The 23138-nt window shown below is 50.3% G+C and overlaps 1 protein-coding gene across 1 annotated transcript in view; it reads left to right on the top strand.

Moving 5' to 3' along the window:
• Positions 1-23138, top strand: part of TXNL1 (thioredoxin like 1) — a 174135-nt gene that overhangs the window by 40026 nt on the left and 110971 nt on the right. The window contains exon 3 of the mRNA XM_085630116.1: positions 11963-12136. Within this exon, the coding sequence (XP_085486242.1) occupies positions 11963-12136 (174 nt within the window). The remainder of the gene's footprint in view (positions 1-11962; positions 12137-23138) is intronic.

The following is a 23138-nucleotide window of genomic DNA, read 5'->3' as shown; positions in this document are numbered from 1 at the left end:
CTAAACACTGGTCATTATAAGCATCTCTAAATAACTCAGTAACAAAGACAAACACTAGTCTTTTCTAATAGTTTTCTTGTTGGTCAAACACAAATACAAATTAGAATGTCATAATTCGGTTCACAAAATACAGAATAGATTCACAATAATCATCGCAGAACATTTATAAAAACATCAGAATTTAGGTATAGAGGAGTGAGAGAGAGAGAGAAAACATCAGTGAAATAAAGATTCACTTACAAGATGAAATACTGCATGCAATTAGTCTGAAAAGCTAACTCCACAGCCATTGCAGTATAGCAAAGCCAACATCCCCAGCCGATAATGTGCAAAGTCTTTAGGAAAGTCTCTTCGGTTCAGCAGGATCTGCCAGCCAGAGAATTGGGAATCAGCATGGCATGCGGCATACCACGAACGCAGGACAGGTCAGGAAACCTGTGAACAAGCCGAGAAACACTTGCCCACAGAAATCTTTATAGTACGCTACTTCCTTTCCTCAGCTAAAATGTTGCTTTCTCTCTCATCAGCAAGCCTCGCTATTGGTTATTCACGATGGTCCGACCGTCTTCTGACGGTGACTTTACTACTCTTTGTCTAAAAATTGTACAGCTTCTAGGAGAGGGAGAAGAGAGAACCTAGATACATTTGTATTACTAAATCTAGCTATAGTTACATTCGTCATCTGCACCCCTCGCCTACACAGGAAAGATATCTAAAGTTTTATTAAGAAATGGGCAAAAGGGGAGGAGCTTAGCGCGTGATCAAGATGGCCGCGTGAGCCTAGAGCTCCCGAGACCCTCGCTCCCTCCGGCAGATATCCTGTCTATTATCCTGCTTTTGACGCCCGGAATATTGGAGGGGAGCCGTTGCTGAGGCGAGAGCCGCTGTCCGGATCGAAATCGCCCACCGGAGACCGAAGTTGTACTGCCTGGAAGTTTGTGGCCTACTCCCCGGAAGGTGCCCGGGACTTGCGTTGGCACAGTGCCCGTGCACTAATTGAACAACAGCGGCCGTGCGAGGGGCGAGTCGTCGGAAGGAAGGTGTCCTCACTTTCACTTTCGCTTTCCTGTCTCCACCGCGCCCGGGCCTGGGCGTGGGTAGCGCCAGTCACTGGTTGCATGGTTGTCTACTCTGTATGGGCAAGGAGATTGTCTCAGCGGCAGATTGCGATGTCGAGCAAATCGGACGCCGAAAAACAGAAGCCCAAGAGTACCAGGCGGGGAGGCTACACCCAGACTAACAACATGGACCGCTATGCCCACCAGAAGGGGTCTCCGGGCGGATCGGGACAGACACTGGAAGCCTTGAAGGACGTGTCGCCCCCCTCCGCGGAACCAACCCTGCAAGATATCATGGGGGCCATCGAGGGGATGAAGTCCTCTATCGGGCAACAATTTGAGACCCTGGCGCATAAAGTGGACGCCATATCGATCGATGTCAATCTGATTCGGGCAGACCTGGGGAAAACTAATGAACGGGTTCAGTCCTTGGACCTCAAGACTGCAGGCCTCCTGGGCGACATCTCCGGCCATCAGCTGGAAGTCCGTACCTTGCGGACTGCAAATGATCACTTTGCCCGACGATTGGAAGAGTTCGAAGGCCGTGCAAGGCGCAATAACGTGCGCATTATTGGGGTCCCGGAAAATTTGGAGGAACAGTCGGTGGACCTGTTTGTGGAGGACCTGGTGGTGAACCATCTGGCGCCCAAAGGCCTTAGTAAGTTCTTTACTGTTGAGCGGGCCCACAGAGTCCCTGGCGGGAGGCCCAAGGTGGGGGCCCCTCCGAGGCCGATTGTCGCCAGGATCTTTAACTTCAGGGACCGGGATGCCATTCTGCAAGCATCACGGGTGTCCGGCCCGACGCTATTCCAGAACACCACTGTAAGTTTCTATCCGGACTTTAACCCAGATGGTGCAGAAGCAACGACAAGGCTTCCTGGCGGTCAAGAGAAGGCTACGAGAGATGGGACTGAAATACGCCATGCTCTTCCCGGCCAGGTTGCGTGTGGTGTTCGAAGAGCGGACTTTCTTTTTTGAATCACCGGACATGGTCGGAGATTGGCTGGACACATTGCCCCAAGGACGGACTAGCGTGGAACGCTCCGGTGGAGCAGACGGTGGCGGTGATGAACAATGAGCCAGGACTTAAGTACTAGATCTCCGGTTCCCCCGGGAGGGTGACAGTCCGGGGGGTAGCGGGGGCAGTATGGGAGCTTTTTCCTCCTCTGGGGTTCTTTTTGTAGATTAGTCTTTGTATGGGGCGACAGGCACACTGCAAGTTGGGGGGCATTTTAGAGCTTACGCAGGGGTGCAGGGTGGGGGGTGGATTGGGGTTGTTGTTGGGGTTGTTGTTGTTTTTGGTTATGCAAGGCGTAAGGATGCAAGCTTCTGTGACCCGAGTGCGGTTCCACGCGGGGGGTGGTGGTCTCCTTACATGTTGGGATGGGGGGGTAGGGGCTTAAAAATACTCAGTTGGAATGTAAATGGCTTGGGGGATCGTATTAAGCGTGGGATTGTCCTGCAATTTCTGAAGCGATGTACCCCAGATATTGTCTTATTGCAAGAGACGCACTTGATTGGTAACACGTGCTATGCACTCAACAGGAAAGGCTACAAATTTGTCGCACACTCCGGGTTTTCCTCGGGGTCTAGAGGGGCTGGAATACTTGTCAGGTCCTCTCTGCCATTCGAGGTCGACTCCACTACTGTTGATGATAGGGGACGCTTTGCGGCTGTAGCGGGGAGGTGGGAGGGCAGGACGCTGGTCCTGGTGTCGGTTTATGTCCCTCCTGCACCGCAACCTTCCACACTTGCGGACTTAGAGAGGACTTTGTTGGATCTCCCAGAGGGAATGTTGGTGGTGGGTGGCGACTTCAATGCGGTTGGCTCCGGATTGCTTGACAGACACCCGCCAAGGAGCTCGGGGGGGGGCTCAGAAGTGGCTTCCGGACTTTGTAGATACCCTTGGTCTGGTTGATTGTTGGAGACTGCTGCATCCCACACAGCGGCAATACACTTTCCACTCCGGGGCGCATGGCAGTCTCTCCAGAATTGATTATGTGCTTACCCTAGCTGCACACGCCTCCTTTGTCTCTGAGGCCAGGCACATGGCACGGGGTATTTCTGACCACTCGCCGGTGTGGATCTGTATGGATGTTGGTAGAGGAGTGGGGGGTAGGGTGGCCCCAATTAACCCGTGGTATTTCAGGGACCCTACGACTCGTAGTGCGGTGCTGAAGGCGGTCGATCGTTATTTCCAGGAAAATCTCGGCTCGGTCACGTCGGCGGTGTCTTTGTGGGAAGGGTTCAAAACAGTGCTTAGGGGAGAGGCCCTCTCCTTGATAGCAGCGGCCAAGCGTCGGCGAGACGCGGAGGTCGCCCAGATTGAGGCGGAGATCGCGGATCTGGAGCTGGCATTGGAGGGGGAGGTCACGGCGGCGGCGCTGCACAATTTGACCCTTAAGCAGTCGGAGTACAAGGCCCTTGTGACGGACGCGGCCAAAGCCTTGAGTAGGGAACAGCGGGGCAGTCTGTACGACGTCGGGGACAAGGCCGGGAAATTAATCGCGTGGCTGGATAAAAAGGAGCGGGTCAATCGTGTTGTGCCAGACCTCGTGACGGGAGGATGGCGTCATTGTCGTGGAGCCGGATGGCATAGTCCAGTGCTTTGCGGATTACTTCCACACGGTCTATACTTCCGTGTCGGACAGGCCAGTGGGGGATTCGTGTGAACTCCTGCGTGATCTTGCTTTGCCTTGCCTTTCCGACATAGACAGGGACGATCTTGATGGCGATATCACAGTCGACGAAATCGCGGGGGCTATCCGTTCATTGCGTCCGGGCAAGGCCTCGGGCCCGAATGGCCTGCCAATTGAGTTCTACAAACTCCGGCCGGATAAGATCGCTCCGCATTTGCGAGCTATGTTCGTGGAGGCGCGGGAGACGGGATGCCTCCCACTCGACCAGCGCCTGGCAACAATCGTGGTCATACATAAAGATGGTAAGCCCAGGAACAGGTGCAGCTCATATAGGCCGATCTCGCTCCTTAATGCCGAGCCGAAGATCCTCGCTAAAATTCTCGCTAACTGATTGGTCAGGGTGATCGGTGATCTGATCCACCCTGACCAATCCGGTTTCATCCCGCATCGTAACACCGCGTTGAACCTTAGGCGCATCCACGGAGTGATCGCAAGGGTGGGGACGATGCGGGAGCCGGCCATTGTGGCAGCGCTCGACACAACGATGGCTTTCGATACAGTAGAGTGGGCATACCTGTGGGCTGCGCTTGCGAAATTCGGCTTCGGACCCGGATTTGTGGGCTGGGTTAGACTATTATATGAAGGACCTCTCGCTAAAGTTGCGGTCAACGGTAGGGCGTCCCGTCCCTTCGAGCTGGGGAGGGGTACCAGGCAGGGCTGTCCTCTGTCGCCGCTGTTGTTTGCTCTTGCTCTCGAGCCGCTGGCGGCCTGGATACGATGGCACCCAGATGTGAGGGGGATTCGCTGGTCACCTGACCACGAGCACCGCATCTCCCTTTATGCCGATGATATCCTGCTCTATCTCACTTCACCCCGGAAGTCCCTCATAGTTGTCTGCGACATTTTGACTTCCTTCGGGAGGAATTCGGGACTAACCATTAACTGGGGGAAGTCCTATCTGTATGCCCTGTGTGGAGACGTCCCGGTTCCCCCGCGGAATTGCCCGATCCAGATCGCCCGGGAGGGTTTCAAGTATCTTGGGATTTATATCTCTACCGACCCAACGGTACGGTACGAGAGGAACCTGGTCCCTCCGTTGGCGCGCCTGCGGCGGGATGTAGCGGGCTGGCGGCGGCTGCCGCTTTCCCTCCTTGGCCGTGCTGTGCTATTCAAAATGATGTCTCTTCCCCTGTTTTCTCTATGCCCTGCAGAACACCCAGGAGCTGGTTCCGGCCAGCTACTTTCGGGAGGTTGAGAGTCTCCAGCGCTCGCTGCTGTGGGACGGCCGTCAGCGTATAGCGATAGCAAAACTAACTCTTCCTTGGTACGATGGGGGTATCGCGCTTCCCGACATCAGAAGATACTATTGGGCCTCCCAACTGAATGCGATCAATCATGGAGTCTACGGCCCGGCGCTTAGCCCTGGCTTTGCTATGGACCGGTGGTTGCTGCGTGGGGGTGGCTACTATAGAGCACTTTACTCGAGGCCCCCGGTTGGGTCCCTCACGGGGCCGACCGGGGGGGCGGTGAACGTGTGGAAGACAGTCACGAACTCGTTGGGCTGGAAAGATAGGCTCACCCTCGCCACTCCGTTGTATGACTCCGATATGCTGGGGAAACTTTGGCACTCTAAGGGATTCGAGAAATGGGATCTGATTGGCATCTCCAGGGTGGGGGACCTGCTGGCCAAGGGGCGGATTAAGTCGTTTGACGAGCTACGGAAGGAATATGCGCTGGAGGGCACGGAATATTTCCGGTATGCGCAGGTGCGACATGCGCTGCGGTCGGTCCTCGTTGAGGGGGAAAAGGTGCCTGAGTCCTCTCCCTTGGAGGACCGGATCCTGGACGGCCATATGCCGGAGAGCACAATCTCCCTAATCTACAAAAAGCTTGTGAACGTCCGGACCGACCTCCTCCTGGGGGTGCGGGATCAGTGGACTAGGGACGGCCTTGAGCTGGACGATGAGGATTGGCAATACGCCGTCTCCTCTCCTAAGGAGGTCGCGATCCCCGCCAGACTACGGCTGGTCCAGCTTAAGATACTGCACAGAGTTTACGTCACTGGGCCCCGGCTGGTCCATATGGGTTTTTCCGAGGATGGGCTATGTAAGAGGGGCTGCGGGATAGTGGGCACCTTTCTACATATCATATGGGAGTGTGGTGTGATTGCGGACTTTTGGAAGCGGATTCACGTTGTGATGCAGGAGGTCACGGGTATTGTACTGCACCCAGAGGCGCGGCGCTGTCTTTTGAATGTGTGGGGTCCTACAGATTATGACGCAGCGCAGACTCAATGGGCGACCCTAGGCAATATGGTGGCTAAGCGAGATATAGCACGACTGTGGGGCTCTCATAGCCCGCCCACCCTGGATGCATGGAAGGACAACATGGACTGGAGCATGTTTCGGAGAAAACGGTGTATAGTGCACGGGGGAGGCCTAAGAAATGGCATAAGGTATGGGGAAGTTGGAACCAATATAGGGGGGGCATATGTCTGCCTCCTGCCATTGAACCACCAGAAGAGCAACTTTCCCCCTAGCCTCACTTCCGACTTGGGTCTTTCTGATGCACCTCCGTTAGAATGTTAGCGCCTCTGCTTCTCCCTCATCCTCCCGATCGGTGGCTTGATTTGATGTTGGAAATGGGGCTGCGCCCCCGTTGGGAACTGGCACGAACTTGTGGTGTATACTGCCTTGCTTGTTGGGTTTATTGTAGGTAGTTTTCAAAAATGAAACCTTTGTCTTTGTCCTGCATTAGAGCTATGGAGGACTTAATGTGTCGACTGATTAGCTGCCGAACCTCCGGGATGTCGGCTGAATAGCTGTGTATCTGACTTGTACGAATAAAGGTTTTTAAAAAAAAAAAAGAAATGGGAAAAAAATCTGCACTCTAAGGAAGTATTTGAAACATTTTGGAGGACAGACACTCTAAAGAAACACTTGATACATTTTGATGGACAGGAGCATGGGAAGTACATCCTCTTTCATTTCTAAGACCTACATTATTTTAGCAAAACGGAGAATAATTCCTAAAAGCCTACACTACTTTCAGGAAGAATAAAAGTAGATTCTTGTTTATTGTTCTGCAGTTATGCAGACAGAATAACATTCAGTTAGCATTATTCTCATCATGGTCAACTAAAAAATCGTGCCTTGTGCACATTTTATGTTGTACACATGTTATTGTTAATAATCTCACGCATTTTAGTAAAAAGCATGCATTTGGGTAGACTTCGAGCAGATTCTATTTACATAAATCATGCTGGGTGTTAGGACATTTGTGGATTCTTTCTGATTCTGGAAGAGTAAGGCACAGTAATGCACAGAAATGTATAGCTGTAGTCACATTTAGATGTTTGCAGAGCATTTTAGGGAAGAACTCTTGTTGGAATCCACGAAAGGGACACTACCCTGTACTCCCCTGGGTTTCTACTTTATGAAAATATTGAGCATTGAAAGATTTTCCCTAGAGACAATGTACACCCTGGCAGAGAAAGCCAGAAAATGCAAATATTACTTCACAACCAACTATTCATTAAGTACATACACATACCGGTTGGATTTGGCACGAGGGTGAGTGATGATTCAGTATATAAACTTTTATTAATGAGTTTTCACTAAAGAAATGCACTGTTAATAGTTTAAAACCTGAACCAATGACTCGCAGCTCGTGAGCTGTAAAGCCACGGCAAGGCACCAACCTCTTTACAGGCCAGTCAAACTACTTTCATATGTGACGCATACAAGACCATTCACACTGCCAGCCGCGGGCCCAATACATTACAACACTCACATCAACAGGCAGCGCCATTCAAGGGTCCATCACTTTCATACGCCCACATGCCTGGCAGAGCAACCACATCGGCTGATGGAGTGTGTGGACTGGCGTTTGGCTAGCAGTGTGTGTGGTGACATGCAGCAAGTCACTACTCACACACTGCCAGCCAAGCGCAAGTCCACACACACCGCCAGCCAAGCGCCACTCCACATACACCACCAACCAAGCGCCAGTCCTACACACTGCCATCACATTTTTTTATGCAAAAAAAACACAAACCAATTGGCAATAGATACAAAACTAACTGCAAGCACAACAGCTCCAACTAAATACATCCGTCTTATGACAACCATGAAATCTGAACGAAAAATATAAAACAATACAGACCGGTCAGTTTACTTGTATGCTTACGGTTGTAACTAAAAACTCAGTTGTGTGTGGTACAATTTAAAACATGTGGGCACACACAGCCCAGGATTAGGACAATAGGGGCAGTGTATACGACTCTCCTTCCGCACACGTCACTAGGCACAGGCTCTACATTTCTTAGCTGGAAAGTCGTTTTTGGCTCTGGGAGGAAGGTTATCAGGAAAGTGGCGATTTTTCAATCTAGCCACATCCTGCACCACTGCTTCTCTAGGAACTCTTGCCTGTTCCACTAAAACAAGGCTGCATATTGGAGACTGCTGAAACTGAACAAATGTCATCTTGGACACTGGAGAGCAATCCTTAAATACAACAAAGGCATTGTAGCTTGCTAAATGGAATAAATGGATAGCAAACGTCTTATACCAAACGTACGCCTTATGAACAACAGTGTAAGGTTCCAACATTTGATCTACTCAATCTACACCGCCAATGTGCTTATTGTAGTCTAAAATGCACACAGGTTTGCGCACTTAAGCAACCTGACCCTAAACAGTCACAGGTGAAGTACTTTCATCTTGGATGGTAGTCAGCATATTAACATCTCTCTTGTCAGAAAATTTCAGAGCTAGAAGCTCATCACTACGCAAGGCACTGCACTGTCCCTTCACAAGTTTTTTTTTTTTTTTTTTTTTTTTATTTTTTTTTTTACAAACCAGCTCTTTTGGATAACCTTTATGGTTGGACCGGATTGTGCCACAAGCAACAGCGTCCACTTTGAACAATTCCTTGAACAATGGCACACCAGTGTAAAAGTTACTTGCATATTAATGGTGACCTTTGTTAAGAAGTCCTCTACCCAGTTCCCACACAATTTTCTCTGAACTCCGAAAGTGGACGGACAACCAGAGGGGTCAATACTGAAATCCCTACCAGTGTAGACCCTGAAATTATAGACCTATCCAGTACAACTCTCAGACAGCATACATATCTTAATTCCATAAGGTGCCCTCTTGCTAGGAATGTACTGCCTAAAAACGAATTGGCCCTTGAACAGGACCAAAGACTCACCAACAGCTATTTCTTTCCCAGGCACATAGATCTCTGAAAATCGATCAACAAAGTGATTAAGGACAGGCCGAACCTTAAAAGACAGTCACAATCGGGGAGATCTCTGGGCAGTGTAATTGCATGATCAGAAAAATGCAATATCCGAAGAAGAAGCAAATACCTACCGATTACGATTCATTGTTGCAGGAAATGCAGCTGTTACCATCAAGGGATTAGTAGACCAATATGAAGACAGCAATGGATTCTTTATAAGGCCCGTCAAGAAGGTTAAAACCTAGAATGTCTTCAGCTCATCCAGATTTGTGGGAGTTCACCGGGCAGCTCTAGAGTGGGGCCTAAGTCTGGCACTCTTGTCCCTGATATACTGTTCAGCATACAAATTTAGTCTTCTCAACAATCTCAGCCCGAAATACATCGTCCATAAACAACTGAAAGAAATTTATAGGCAAAATATTTTCACAATGTGCAACACCACTAAAGACCGGCTGCACCATGTTTGGGTCAACCCATAGTCCAACTTCCAATGGGAAGCCTTGCAGCCACAGGATGCAATCCAGAAGCCTCTTGCTGCACTATTTCAGTGTCCTCCTCTAAAACAGGCACTCTATCCGCACTTAGAGTAGCTTCATCCTCACTGAGTAGCTTCATCATCCGATAATTCCTCTCTGACATAAATTCACTGCCAGAATCCTGGCCTTCCTCCTCTGCCTCATATGCAGAGTCAGTCCCATAATCATGGTCCGAAGAAGACTCAAAGAATCCCAACAACCTGCTGAGTGGTCATCCTGCAACTAGCCATAATCCTTAGGTATACAAGTAACTTGATAAATAAGTCAACACGGAGTCAAAAAATGTATAAACAAAATATGGATTTATGAAACAAAAATAAAAACTATAGGCATATAGCAGTTGCAGGGTAAAGTCAATCACTACAAAGCACACAAAGACCTATATACTGTAAAACAATACCACTCACTTGCCAGAGGCAGCTAGACTCACTAGCACCTTCCCTGCACAGACTTGGCAAGCAACAATTTCCCACTAAAAAAGAAAACAAAAGAAAATCACACACAAAGCAACACAATACACATTGTACACAATTGAAAGTAAAAACAGAAGCTAAATAGGCTGCTATTACAATATTTCCAAAAAAATACATTCATGCAGGACATTGATACACATTTGTAGTTAACAATATGAAAAAGGTTTCCTTACCAAACACTTGCAACTAAACAAACTTCAGTTCTATCAGTGCCGAAACCACAAGCACAAGTTAAACCAAAGTAAAACAAAAGCTTTGTACTAAAATGAAAAGGAGAACAAAAAAGTTACGGTCGCAAATAATGGCAAAAGACGCAGACAATCATTTGAACTACATTTAACACACAAACTTTCCCTTGAGGCACACAGGCTTAAACATACAAGGCCTATGGAGGACAGAAACAGCCAGAATATTCACCCCTCTAAAAAGGGGAGCGACCCAAGGGACCACTCCCCTAATCATTTTTTGCCATAAACAATAAAATCCCTGGTGGTCTAGCAACTTCTGCCCCCTTCTTGGGGCAGATGGTCCTACAAATATACAGCCAATCTGCCCCCAAGGGTGGCAGGAATGGCCAAAACATTCATCCCCAGAAGAGGATGACCCTTGCCCAAGGGGCCACTCACCCAAAACATTTCTTTGTGCATACATAAAAAAAAATCCCTGGTGGTCTAGAGGCTTCTGCCCCCATGGACATAAAAATGTAAACCCAATCTGCCTCCAAAGGGGGCAGAAATGGCCAAAACATTCATTCCCCAAAAGGGGAGCAATCCCCTTGCCCTAGAGATTGCTCCCCGTAATTATAAAAAAAATTAACCCCCGGCATCTAGTGGGTTTCAATTGCCTCCCACTTCCCCACACAGGGGATAGATCAGCAGGAAAAATGGCTGATCTAGTCCCAGGGGAGGGGGCGGGGGGGGCGAAACAGAGGAAAAAATAATCACCCCAGTGGCTTAAGGGGTTGCCCCAGAATGCACACAAATAAAATCTGTGGTGCCTAGTGGGTTTTGGACCCCCCTCCATGGGGGGGCTGATCGGCCAAAAAACAGCAGAATCAGCCCCCGTAGGGAGGGGGGGGGGCAAAACACGGACAAACAATTATCACCCCCATTGGAGCAACCGTTGCCCAAAGGGTCGCTCCCAAAATGCTCAATAATGCAATCCCTGGTTCCTAGAAACCCCATTGAAACAAAAGAAAAACTTCCCTGGTGGTCCACTGGATGAATTCCTGCTCCATGATTGCAGGCTTTGCCTGCGATTGTGGAGCAGGAATCCATTCGAAACAGGGACAGGGGCGAAGGAAAAACTATTTTATTTCCCTCCCGACTGTTTTCCCAAAAATACCCCTCCACCCTCTCCCACCTCCCCCAAGAAAAGGATGTACCTCTATCAAGTCCTCTCTCTGGACGCCCTGGAAGCAAATGGCAACATGATGCACCGTTATCCGATAGCTGAGGGAGGGGTTGGGGGTGGCAGCGGAAGCACTTCTCTGTCGTCTCCAGTGGGGGCCTGTTGGAGGCAGTCCACGGGGGACAGCCAGCGCTCCCCCCGCGGGCCAGTTCCAGGACGTAATGGTTACGTCCTCGGCACAGCAGCACCGCTGCCGAGGATGTAACCATTACGTCTTCGGCACTGAAGGGGTTAATGTGACTGAGACTTTTGCTTTTTTCATTATTTAGCTTGTGCCACTCATTTGTACATTTCTAATTTTTGTTCAGCTTGTTTTTCTTTCTTTGCATTTGCTATACCAGTTCTTACTTTCCTGATTAATTTTACTTTTTTTTTCTACTAGTCCATTACTCTAACCTCTCCATATTCTTCTGCTTAGTTTATTCAAATGATGGTGCTGCTAAAGTGTCTGTATTGAAGTTACAAGTTTAAATAATACTTAAATGTTTAGATCATTTAGTACAAGAGCTGTGTTTTGAATATTAATTATGAACTTAAGCAAACTAAGCATGTGTATATTCACATTTACAAGTTCTATGCTAAATCTGATTTTTCTTCAGGGTACTGCTGCTGCTAATAATATATCTGCAACGCCCACATTTCTATTCTTCCGAAACAAGGTGAAAATCGATCTTTACCAAGGAGCAGATGCTGCAGGGCTAGAAGAAAAAATTAAACAACACTTAGAAAATGATCCTGGAAACAACGAGGATTCTGACATTCCTAAAGGATATGTATGTATAAACTTTGAACTGCAAAAGTGACCCAAACTTTGCCATCAAATCTATTACAAATGAAAAGTGTCAATTGCGTGACAACCCTATTAAAAATGTCCTGCTCTTACAAAATGTCTTTTAGTAGGCTCAGGCTTAAGTGTTACTATGTGTGGTAAAATGTGTTATTTTAATGAGAACCACATCCCCCACAACCCCACTCATGAGCACATGCCTTGTGTCTGTCATTGAAACACCTCTTGTAATTCTGCTGGTGAAGTCTGACAGACTGGGGGTCAATCCTATGTGCCTGTTTGCTGAAATCTAGCCAGGGAGGGTTCAGCTTGCTTCCCGCTAACCTGCCCTTCAAACACAAGAAAGGAGAAATTTTAGTGGCCAAATTGGGAGCATTACGGCGTGCCCAGAGTTTCTCACGGAGCACTGCATTCAAGAAGACACCCTTTTCAACTGCTGTCTGAGCACAGGCCTCAATCAAATAGTTCATACTCTCCCCAGCTCATTATCGTGGGGAGAATATTACGCCGTTCTGCAGTGTTTTTTGGTAAGATCCTCCAGGAACTTCCTCATTTCCAGGAATATAAATTGCACATCCGTGTCAGTAATGATGGTTTTGGGCACACCTTCACAAGTAAACACCTATTGTAGGAACTCAATCACATGTTTAGTGGTGACCGAGTTCAGACAGCTTGCTGTAACCCCCTTCAAAGTGTAGTCTACCAGGATCAACACAAATCTCTCGGAGGAAGGTAACAATTCAAACGGGCCCTCAATAACCAACAATAGCAAGCTCCAGGGTTCAGACGGAACCTCCACTGGAGATAGAGGAAGAGTCCTAACAAATCTGGATTTATCACTCCCTGCACATTGTATACAATCTTTCACCACCCCTTCAACCTGCCGGTCAACTCCAGGCCACCAGTAGCATTCTCTCACTCTGCAATTGGTTACATTCCTACCAAGATGCCCCTTGTGAACCAGGTTGATGATTTTCTCCCATAACCCTGACTGTGGAATCCCCCCAGTATAATTCTTCATTGAAAATGCATAACTCCTCCTTGACATTCCAGAAAGACCATATTAGCTCCTGAGATCAGGCCAGCTGGTCACTACATACTGCAAGTCTTTCTTCCCTTACCTTGTCTTTTTAGCCTCCATCTCCCATTCAGCTTTATTAATGGCTGTCTCCCTGAACCATCTAATCCGATGATCAATCACGTCCAGCCCACAGTCTCTTTCCACAGGTAGTCTGGAGAGACAATCTGCTGGTATGTTTCTACCTACAGGCAAGTACTCTACATAATAATTTAACTTGATCAGACTCCCACCCATCTCTTAATGAGGGGCGTTGTAGTGTTAATATTCCTGTACCCCAACAACTGCACCAATGACTCAGTCCTCAGAACAAAGGGTAATTCTCCACAGTAAGAATTTGAAATGATGTATTATTGCACAGGTGCTAGCCAACACTTCCCAGTCCACAACGTAGAACCTTTCCTCTGCACCCCACAGGGAATGATAGGCAAAGGCAGCCACTCTCTCCTCTCCATCAACCATTTGGAATAATACAGCACCCAGACCGTTCACACTCGCATCAGTGGCAAGATAAGTCTTCATGGAATTATCAAAATCTCCTAACATTGGCATTTTAGCTATGTTTTCCTTGACTACCCTAAATGCTTCTAGACAGTCTTCCGACCAGAAAACATCACCCCCTTTTTGAGTAACCGCCTGATTGGCTGAATCACACTTTCAAAATTGGGACTAAACTTGGCCTAATATTCCGCTAGCCCTGTGAACAATCTGACTCTATCTTTAGAGTGGGAGAATTAACCGTGGATTTTACCAACTCTAACTTGGGACTTATTCCACTTTTGGAAATTGTGTGGCCCAAATAAGAGACCGAACTGATTCCAAAATTTACATTTTTCTCTTTTTAGGCCACTGTCTCTGATTCTTGTTAATATCTTCCCCCGTACCTTATCGTGACTCTGTGTAATTTTCATAGACCAAGATATTGTCCTGTAAGAACTTTTATTCCATACAGGTACCTTATATAGGCGCAGGTCACATCGCAACCGTTTACCTGTATTCTTCCCTACATTACATACATAACGGTTCTTAGGCACTGACCTCTTACCTAGATACGACACTGCATTCAGAATACGGGTTTTCCCTAGTTCGAATCTCATACATTATTGTGGTAAATTGAAGGTCCTTGGAGCCAGGTATATAAAACGGGTTGGATTTATTTAAGCTTAGTTACAAGGTAAGTTCAGTAGAAGAAGATAGGTAGATGGAAATGTAGCCCCACCAGGAGCAGTCTCCCTGCCGCTCAGCCTGCCTGCCTTCAACTGACACTCCACGCACAAGCCAGGCACGCAAACATTCCATGAGTTCATCAGGCATTCTAACACGCACACTAGCTGAGCAGCCCTTCCTTAGGGAAACAAAATGCAGAAGTGAAGGAAGCAAACACAAACATCAATATATACAATACATTCTGAAAGAAAAGCCTTTACATTGCAAAGGAAAGCATTTACATAGCATTCTCAAACATTAAAGAAATTGAGATTAACCCCATCCCTCTCCCTTGGGGAAAACCCACAACACACAAGACCGCACAGAGCGGTGGAACAGAACACACCGCCCCATAACCAACACGCAACAGGGTACACACCACTCTGTGGAACAGAACTGGGGCACTCACCGCCCCACAACCTACACGTAACCGGGTACACACCACCCTGTGAGACGTGAGACAGAACTGGGGCACTCACCGCACCACAACCTACACGTAACAGGGTACACACCACCCTGTGAGAAAGAACAGGGGCGCACTCCGCCCTACAACCTCAACTTAATGGGGTACTAACCACCCTTGAAAACCGAACTAGGGCACTCAGCTCCCACAACCATACCAAAGTATTGGGTACTCACCATCCATGAAAACCGAATTGGAGCACTACCCGCCCCACAACCTCACCGTAAAATTGTACACAACACCCTTGAAGCAGAATTGAGGAACACACTACCCCACAATCAACATAACATTTCACACACCACCCATTGACAACAGAACTAGGGCACTCACTAGCCCACGGATATTCACCACTCAATGAAACGAGTTACCACCCCACAACTTGCACGTAATAGGGAAAAATCTCCGTTCAAACCAAACCAAGCACACGCAACAACCACCAAACCATAGCACTGGGGCCCTAACCGCCCCACAACTTCACGTATTACCCCAAAATGCCAACGTAAAAGGGTGCACACTCCACCCACCCCCCGCCCCCCCCACCCCCCTCCGCCCCCACAAAACAGTATTTTAGCAAATAGAAAAAACAAGAAAGTCTTTCCCTCCGGTGAGCGATCTCTCACCCGAGGTCACCACTCAAAACTCCAAGCGGCTGCAGCATCCAATGCGAAGAAGGAAAGAGAAGGCACTTGAGACTCTTCAGTGTGTTCTGGCCGAACTCCATCAACAATGAAAGTTCATAGCAACTCCACCACACACAAGTTCGAAGATCCACCCTTCTTATTCCACGAGGACATTACCTTCAGTCATTCACGGAACTTTATCGGCAACGCGGTTGGCAAAAGGGTGCACGGGGTCTGATGTCAATGGGTGGTGAGTGAAATGTTATGTTGAGGTTGTGGGGTGGTGTGTGCCTCAGTTCTGCTTCAAGGGTGTTGTGTACAATTGTATGGGTGGGTGAAGGGCCCAGTGCCGAATTTGAAGGTAGTAGACCCATTCAGATTCCGGAATCCCATATATGGAACGAACCAGAGGGAAGGTAAGAATCTCGTCTAGGTCGAATAAGCGCCCCAGGGATTGACAATCGCATGCTCATGAAGGCAGTCTCACTCATCCCTGGTTGAAAGTCAGGGTTGTGGAAGAGCAGTGTGAGGGGAGATGGGAAGGTAGTCCAATTGAACCTCTGACAGGTCTGGCCCCAGGCCTCCAGGATCGTTCTGGTAACATGAGAGGCGTAAAGATTAGCCGGCCTGTGAGCTTTACGTAGGAAGGGAATCCTTTGTAGAGGTGTGGCCGCCACTGCTTGGTCTTGGAACAGCCGATCTTTCTCGGATTCGGGTCTGCTCAATTCAAGCAGATGGCGAAGTTGAGTCGCCTGGAAGTAGCGCCAAAGGTCCGGAACCCCTAGGCCGCCCTCCTCTGGGTGCAGTATCGCTATGGCACCCTTCATGCGGGTTCGACGGCCCCGCCAAATAAACTGCGATAACTCCGATTGGATCCGCTTGATCCAACCCTTGGGTGGCCGAAGGGGCAGGGTCTGGAAGATGTAAAGTATTTGGGGGAAGGACTGTCATCTTTATGGAAGCCACTCTCCCCAGCCAGGAGATCAGGAAATGTTTCCACCGTCATAGCTCCGCCCGGATCTGTGTCTGCAGCTTGGCGTAGTTGGCAGTGACCACCCCGGCAGTGTAGTGCCAGCTGGATACCTCGATAGGGAACAGTTTCCTCCGCCCATTGAAGTGTGTGCGCGAAGCGCAAGTGCTTCACAGTCAAGGGTGACATTGATTGGTTGAGGGCTACCGACTTCTCCACGTTAACTTCAAAGCCCGACACCCGAGCGAAGCGGTCCATCTCCCCCATAAAAGCACTGTAGAAGGAGATCAGGATATCATCGGCATAAAGGCTACTGGTGTGGGTATCGCCCCCGAATTTAATCCTGGTGATAAAAGGGTTGCGCTGAACACTTTAGGCGAAAGGCTCCATATAGAGCGCAAAGAGCAGGGGAGAAAGAGGACACCCCTGTCTCGTGCCCCTAGTGATTGAAAGGCGGGCCGATGTGTGACCGTTAACCCGGACAGAAGCCGTGGGGCGCTGCTAACAGTTAAAGATGAGGGTCCTGAACCTCTCCCCCATCCCTGTATGGATCAGTACCTGCTCCAGGAAAGGCCAGTGGACCCAATCGAAGGCCTTTTCTGCGTCTATGGTGAGGAGCATGTATCCTGCAGGAATCCAGGAGGCCCTCTATATCAGGTGGAGCACACGTTTGGTGTTATCACTGGTCTGCCTTTGAGGGATAAACCCAGCCTGGTCTGGGTCAATGAGTCCTGGCATATAAGGCGCCAAACGGGAAGCTAGGATCCCCGTTAAAAGCTTGAGGTCTATGTTAAGGAGAGATATAGTGCGATATGCCCCGCAGTGTGTCTTGTCCTTTCTGGCCTTCGGAATGACCACAATAGCTGCCTCTAACATGAACTCCGGGATAGCCCCAGTCAGCGCGAAGGAGTTAATGAGGCGACTTAAGAGGGGAGCCAGCTTTGGACAAAAGGTTTTATAAAAGGTCGCTTTGTAGCCATCAGGACAGGGGGATTTAGCCAGTTTAAGGTGAGAGATCGGCGCCATGACCTCCTCTACACAAATCTCTCCAAATGGTCAGCCTGAGTGTGCGCAAGTGTGGGGAGGTGTGCCGCTGCGATATAAGCCTCACTATGCGAGCTGTCCAGAATTTGCGCCGCATAAAGTTGTGCATAAAAGGCACGGAAGGTGACTGCAATGTCCGCATCGTCTGACACCACTCGCCAACGTTTAGTTCCTGAAACCATTGTCGCTGTCTAGTTTTGCGCAATTTGTGAGCAAGCAACCGGCCACACCAGTCCCCTAAACACCCCCCTCCCCCTGTGTAAAAAGTCTGGCGTTGGCGGAGGGCTGCATACTATGCCCTATCGTTTTCAATGATTGCCAATTGGGCCCTCACTGCTCCCTGTTGTCTCCAGATCCTAGGCGTCCCGGTACGCTGGTGCATCTGTTCTAACTCTCGAGTGCGCTGCGTGAGATCTTCCCATTTACGCTTTCGGTCGGCGTTGTCGGCAGCCGCAATAGCGATGAACACTCCCCCCCTCAATGCCGCCTTAAGCGCTGCCCATTGTGTAGAGAGTGAAGTGTCAAGACTGTCGTTGTGTACTAAGAAACCGTCCATCACACGCTGCACCTGTTTGACCGCGTCCGCCCGGTGGAGGAGAGTGTCGCGCAAACGCCATTGGCCGGACGGGCGCTGATGTGGGGGAAGTGTAAGGGTAACTACTACCGGGGCGTGGTCGGAGAGAGAGGCGGTTAAGATCTCTGACCCCACCATCCGGGTCCGAAGGGCCTCCGAACCAAGTAGTTTATCAAGGCGAGCATATGGCTTGTGCACACTCTAGTAGAATGAGTATACACGGCTATTTGGGTGGGAGGAACGCCACAGGTCCACTATCCCCAGCTCCCTCAGTCTGTCCAGTCCCCCTGAAGAAAGCGCACCCGACTGACCCGAACGCTAAGCCGATCTGTTCTTGGAGTTGTCGAATACCAGATTTAAGTCCCCCTCCCCCATATCAGGATTCTATGTTCTACAGTCGCGTAGCCTCAATCAATGCTTCGTGTAAGAACTTTTCCTGCCCCCCGTTGGGGGTGTAAATAGACCCTATGATAAATGTCAACCCCCCGATAGCGAATTGATATGTGAGAAGTCCACCCCTAATCTCGCCTCCTTCTGAAGAACCCTGCCCTGAAAAGAACGGGAAACCAAGATTGCCCCCCCCCCCCCCCCCCCTCCCTGCTGTTTTGGAGACGCTGGAGGAGAGGAACTGGGTGGGGAAAAGGCGAGATTCTAGGCGGTGGCAGTCCCGGGCCAGTAGGTGCTTCTCCTGAAGGAGGCAAATATCTGCTTTTGAGTGCTCTAGATAGGAAAGAACCGCCCTCCGCCTGGTGGGATTGTTAAGCCCCCGCACGTTCAGGGTAAGAATACGGAGCGTGGAGCGTGTCTTCTAGGGCCAATAGACCGAAAAGACAGCTGAGTGCCAGGACCTAACCAGTAAGAGGGTGTATATAGCAAGGGCAGCCTAGCAGAACTAAACTCTGATAATTGTGGGCGGAGGCCACCAAAACAGTAAAAAGAAAAGAAAACCCCCCAAAAAGAACAAGAACCACAATGCCATGAAAGAGTAAGAAGTCCGACCTGTCCCTTGTGAGTGACAGATGGCCGCTCCCCCAATGAAGAAAGGGAGAGCCAAGAGTAGCCGACATCTGGAACATGGTAGTCCGTCATCCCAGGATGAACAGAGAAAGTACATCAAGGGGTCCATAGAGACCAAGTGTACGCCCTCCTGCCTTAGCATAATAATGAACTGACCGCTCCATCTAGAGTGATGAAGAGTGCATCTTCGCCAGTTCCCCCGGGAGGGACTCCAGGGTAGCCTTCTGACTCCGTGCGATTTCTGTAGGGTCCAGGCGCTTGGGGCGCCTTCAGCGTCTTTGTCGCTGCCAACTCGACGGCGACACACCCATTGCAGGACTTAGGCCATGGTTCTCCCCCTCGTCTTCCGGGAGATCAACTCCAAGAAGCATGCAGGCCTCCGACAGAGAGCGGAGCTGATACTGTTTCCCGTCCAAGCTAAAAAATCATTCGAAACGAGTGATGTCCCGCTGGCGAAGGTGAGCTGTAATGGGGCGAAAAAGCCTCAGTTTCTGCAGAGTAATCGCTGCAAGGTCCTGATCAAGAGTAGGGCTCTGGTCCTGGTAGGTGATTGGGTTCTTGGCCCTGGCCTTGTGGTGCATCTCCTCCTTTGTGCCAAAGTCTTGAACGCAGGCCAGGATATCAGCTGGAGCCGCCCTGTCCGTCCAAGGGGGCCCCACCCGATGGAACCTGTCAGTCTTGATATCAGAGTCAGGAGGGTTCCCCAGAACATGGTTGAATGGACCCCTCGCGTAAGCGAAGATGTCGCCTGCTTCCGCATTTGTAGCGACTCCCCGGATACTGATGTTGTGCCTCCGGAAGCGATTTTCTAAATCTTCAAGATGCGCCTGGAGGTCAACCTGCTGCTCATGAATGCAGATAACCTCTTGCTGGAGCGTGGAGAGTTCTGTGTTCTTATCATCTCCTTTATCTTCGAGTGCTACAACTCGTTCCCCAATGCTGTAAACATCCCTGCGGATATCCTTTATCTCAGAGGTGAGGTCGCGTTTCACCGCCAGCAGGTCCTCTCGGAGCGCCGTAAAGAGGGACTCAAGGAAGGCTCGCGTCACCGACTTCTCCCGGGTGGCTCCCGCCGTCAAAGCGGATGTGGCCTCCTGGGGCGAATGAGCCATCTTTGGGGGGCCCCGCTGGGTGCGAGAGAAGAGTTCTTTCACAGTGAGGTCGGGTCTGGTGTCTTTCTGATTCCTGTCCTTCCGTGCACGAGTGAAGGTCATATCCCAGGTCTACACCACAGGGGCCGAGTAGAGCGAACTCACCTCCGTCACGTGGCAGAGCGAGGCAGCGTGGATCGGGTAAGTAAGCAGTGGGCTAGACAGTCAGTGCTCCAAGTCTCAGCACAAAATCTATAGTGGGCCGGTACCATGGCACGGCAGCAGGGATGTTTCGGTCACTCACCGCCCCTCGAGAGTGGTATGCTTCAGATTGGGAGGCCTCTCGACGTCCGCCCCTGGGCTCAGGACCCCTCCCCCAGTCACTAGCAATCCACGCAAGAGAATCCCAGCAGCGACGGCAGGCGGCCCAGGGTCCAAAGGCTTGCAAGCCCCTCACAAGTATAAGCCACGGATCAGGCCCACGCCGCCTCCCCAGGGTCGATCGGCGCTGCAGGCCTCAATGCAGGGTGGGTCAGGTTCTGCCATCTCGGGTCGCCTTGCTCTCAGGGTCCAGACAGCAGGGGCGCGCAGGTGGTCTCAAGCTTCAACGGCCCAGCTGGGTCCACATCGGGCGCGAAGGCTCACCTCGTGCTGTCTTCTCGGACGTGGGCCGGGCACCGGGCTCCCAACTGCATCAACCCCGCTGCCAGGGACGTCCACAGCGCTACAGCAGTACCGGTGCTTGTCGCTGGACCCCGGCCGCTGCGCCTCAAGCTCTGCTGGACCAGTGGTGGGTGTCAGGGCTCCGCCGCCACTAAGGCAGGCCCCTGCCGGCAAGGACATGGCGGCCGAGCCTGATGATGGGCCGGTAATGCAATGCGGCGCGGGCATCGCTAGACAGCTGGACGCTTCCCCCGTGCCCAGGATCTATGGGCACCGCAGGCCTCAGTGCGGGGTGGATCAGGTACGGCCAGCCATGATCGCCGCGCACCCAGGAGCCAGACGATGGGGACGCACAAGGGGTCTCAAGCTACAAGGCTCCAGCCGGGTCCACACCAGGGGGGTGGGTTCACCTCTTGTCGATGCCTCCGGCATGAGCCGAGCACCGGGCACACAACAGCGTTGACCCCGCTGCCAGGGGAGTCCACAGCACCGTGGCGGCCGCGATGCTCGTCGCCGGGCCCCGGCTGCCACACAGCAAGCTCTGCTGGGCCAGTGGCGTGGCTCCACCGTCACCAACGCGGCCCCCACCGGCAAGGACAGGGCGGCCAGGTCGGATGATGGGCCGTGTATTCCATGCGGCGCGGCCGTCACTGGAGAGCAAGCCGCGCCGACGCCAGCAGTGCACTTCTCGCGGCTTCTGGGCTCACCGGCCCAGATGCTGGAAATGAGGGCCGGGTGGCAGCCAACTTGTAGCCCCAATAAGCAGGCTCTTACTAGGTGGCCCCCAGGTGGCTGCGTGGATTGAGGGAGTCGGGCGCCGAGGCAGCGCAGCTGCCGTCAGAGCATGGGCTGCGCCGCTGCTGGACAGGCACCAACTCCGGACGTCAGACTCCACCAACGGCGGTGTAATGGACGGCCAAATTATGCTCCGTGATGTGCCCCAAGGTTGTGGCGCAGGGAGGGGTCGTCGTCTCCACCAACGAGGCTCTGGAAGGCTGTGGGCCGGTGCAGTAGAACGGCGGTCGGTGAAGAGGCAGCAAAGCACGTTTTCACCGCCATCTTGGCCACGCACCCGCCAGCTAAGTTTTAAGCCTAATACAATACCTAAGCATGTAAAGTTATCTACCTTACTTAAAATATGGCCCTGGTCCAAAAAGGAGGCACTTTTGTTTTTCTTTGGTCCCAGGATCATAACGTGATTTACTTAAATTGGTGTGCAGAACCAAGATATTCATAAAATCAACAAAGAGGGTTAAAAGCTGCTGTAAAGATCATGCTGTACGTGCATTTAAAACCGCATCGTCTGCAAATGGAAGAGCCGGGACCAATCTGTCACCATCTCTTGGGACATCAAGTGCAAAATTCTTTGTACATTGTGTTTTTGATTGCACTTTAGAAAAGAACTTGTTTTTCCATTGCAACGTTAATACACGGTCCAAAATGTCATTCTAGCATCATGCGTGACATTTCAAAGACGTACCTAAGATGACCTTCAGCATGCCCTGTTGCAATCTCATCAAGGCTCTCATGTATATTGCGTCCTTCGAACCCTAGGTTGTGGAGCAAGACTCCTTTCTTTCTTGCAGCAGAAAACGTTTACCTCCTATGGCGATCAATGAGAGTCGAGCAACTTCTTCCATTTCTTTCAAGGTAAAAGTGGAACCCCAGTTAGACGAGAATTGAGTAGGTTGTGACATGGTAGGCTTCAATATTTTGTCTTACAATGTGAGTAAAAACAACAATCTAAAAGAAGAAGCTAGAATTATAAAATAAGATCAAAACTCCACAATAAATAAATGAATACAACTCCATAAGCAATAAGCTAAAATAATAATTTAAAACAGTTGTGTCTCACATGACATGTAACTGTGCTCCAGATCCTCACTGGAAATTCACTTACAGCTTCACTGGCCTCTCTCCAGAACTGAATCATACAGTGTAGATGTGCTTCCTCCACTTTATGGGGATTCCAGAAACAATCTAGTTATAAAACAAAAAGTCGCCAAGTGCTAACAGCATAGGTTGCACATCTTGAGGCTTGTGATTGGCTGACTCCTTAAAACAGGCCCCTAAAAATGATCGCTGTAACTTGAACAACCTCTGACAGCATACGGCATAGTTGCGAGGCACCTGCACACCCAGTGTTACTCGGCGATGAAGTCCTGATGGTGCACGATAGAAGAAAGCGTGCAACAATGCTTGGAGCACCCACACAAGATGTATGTCGTGCTATGGTCGCCTTTGGGACCTTATAAGTGTTTA

The sequence above is a fragment of the Triturus cristatus genome, chromosome 2_1 (assembly GCF_964204655.1).
Source record: "Triturus cristatus chromosome 2_1, aTriCri1.1, whole genome shotgun sequence".
Lineage (NCBI taxonomy): Eukaryota > Metazoa > Chordata > Amphibia > Caudata > Salamandridae > Triturus > Triturus cristatus.
Note: the sequence above shows the minus strand (reverse complement) of the source record. Positions and strands in the feature narration are given on the sequence as shown.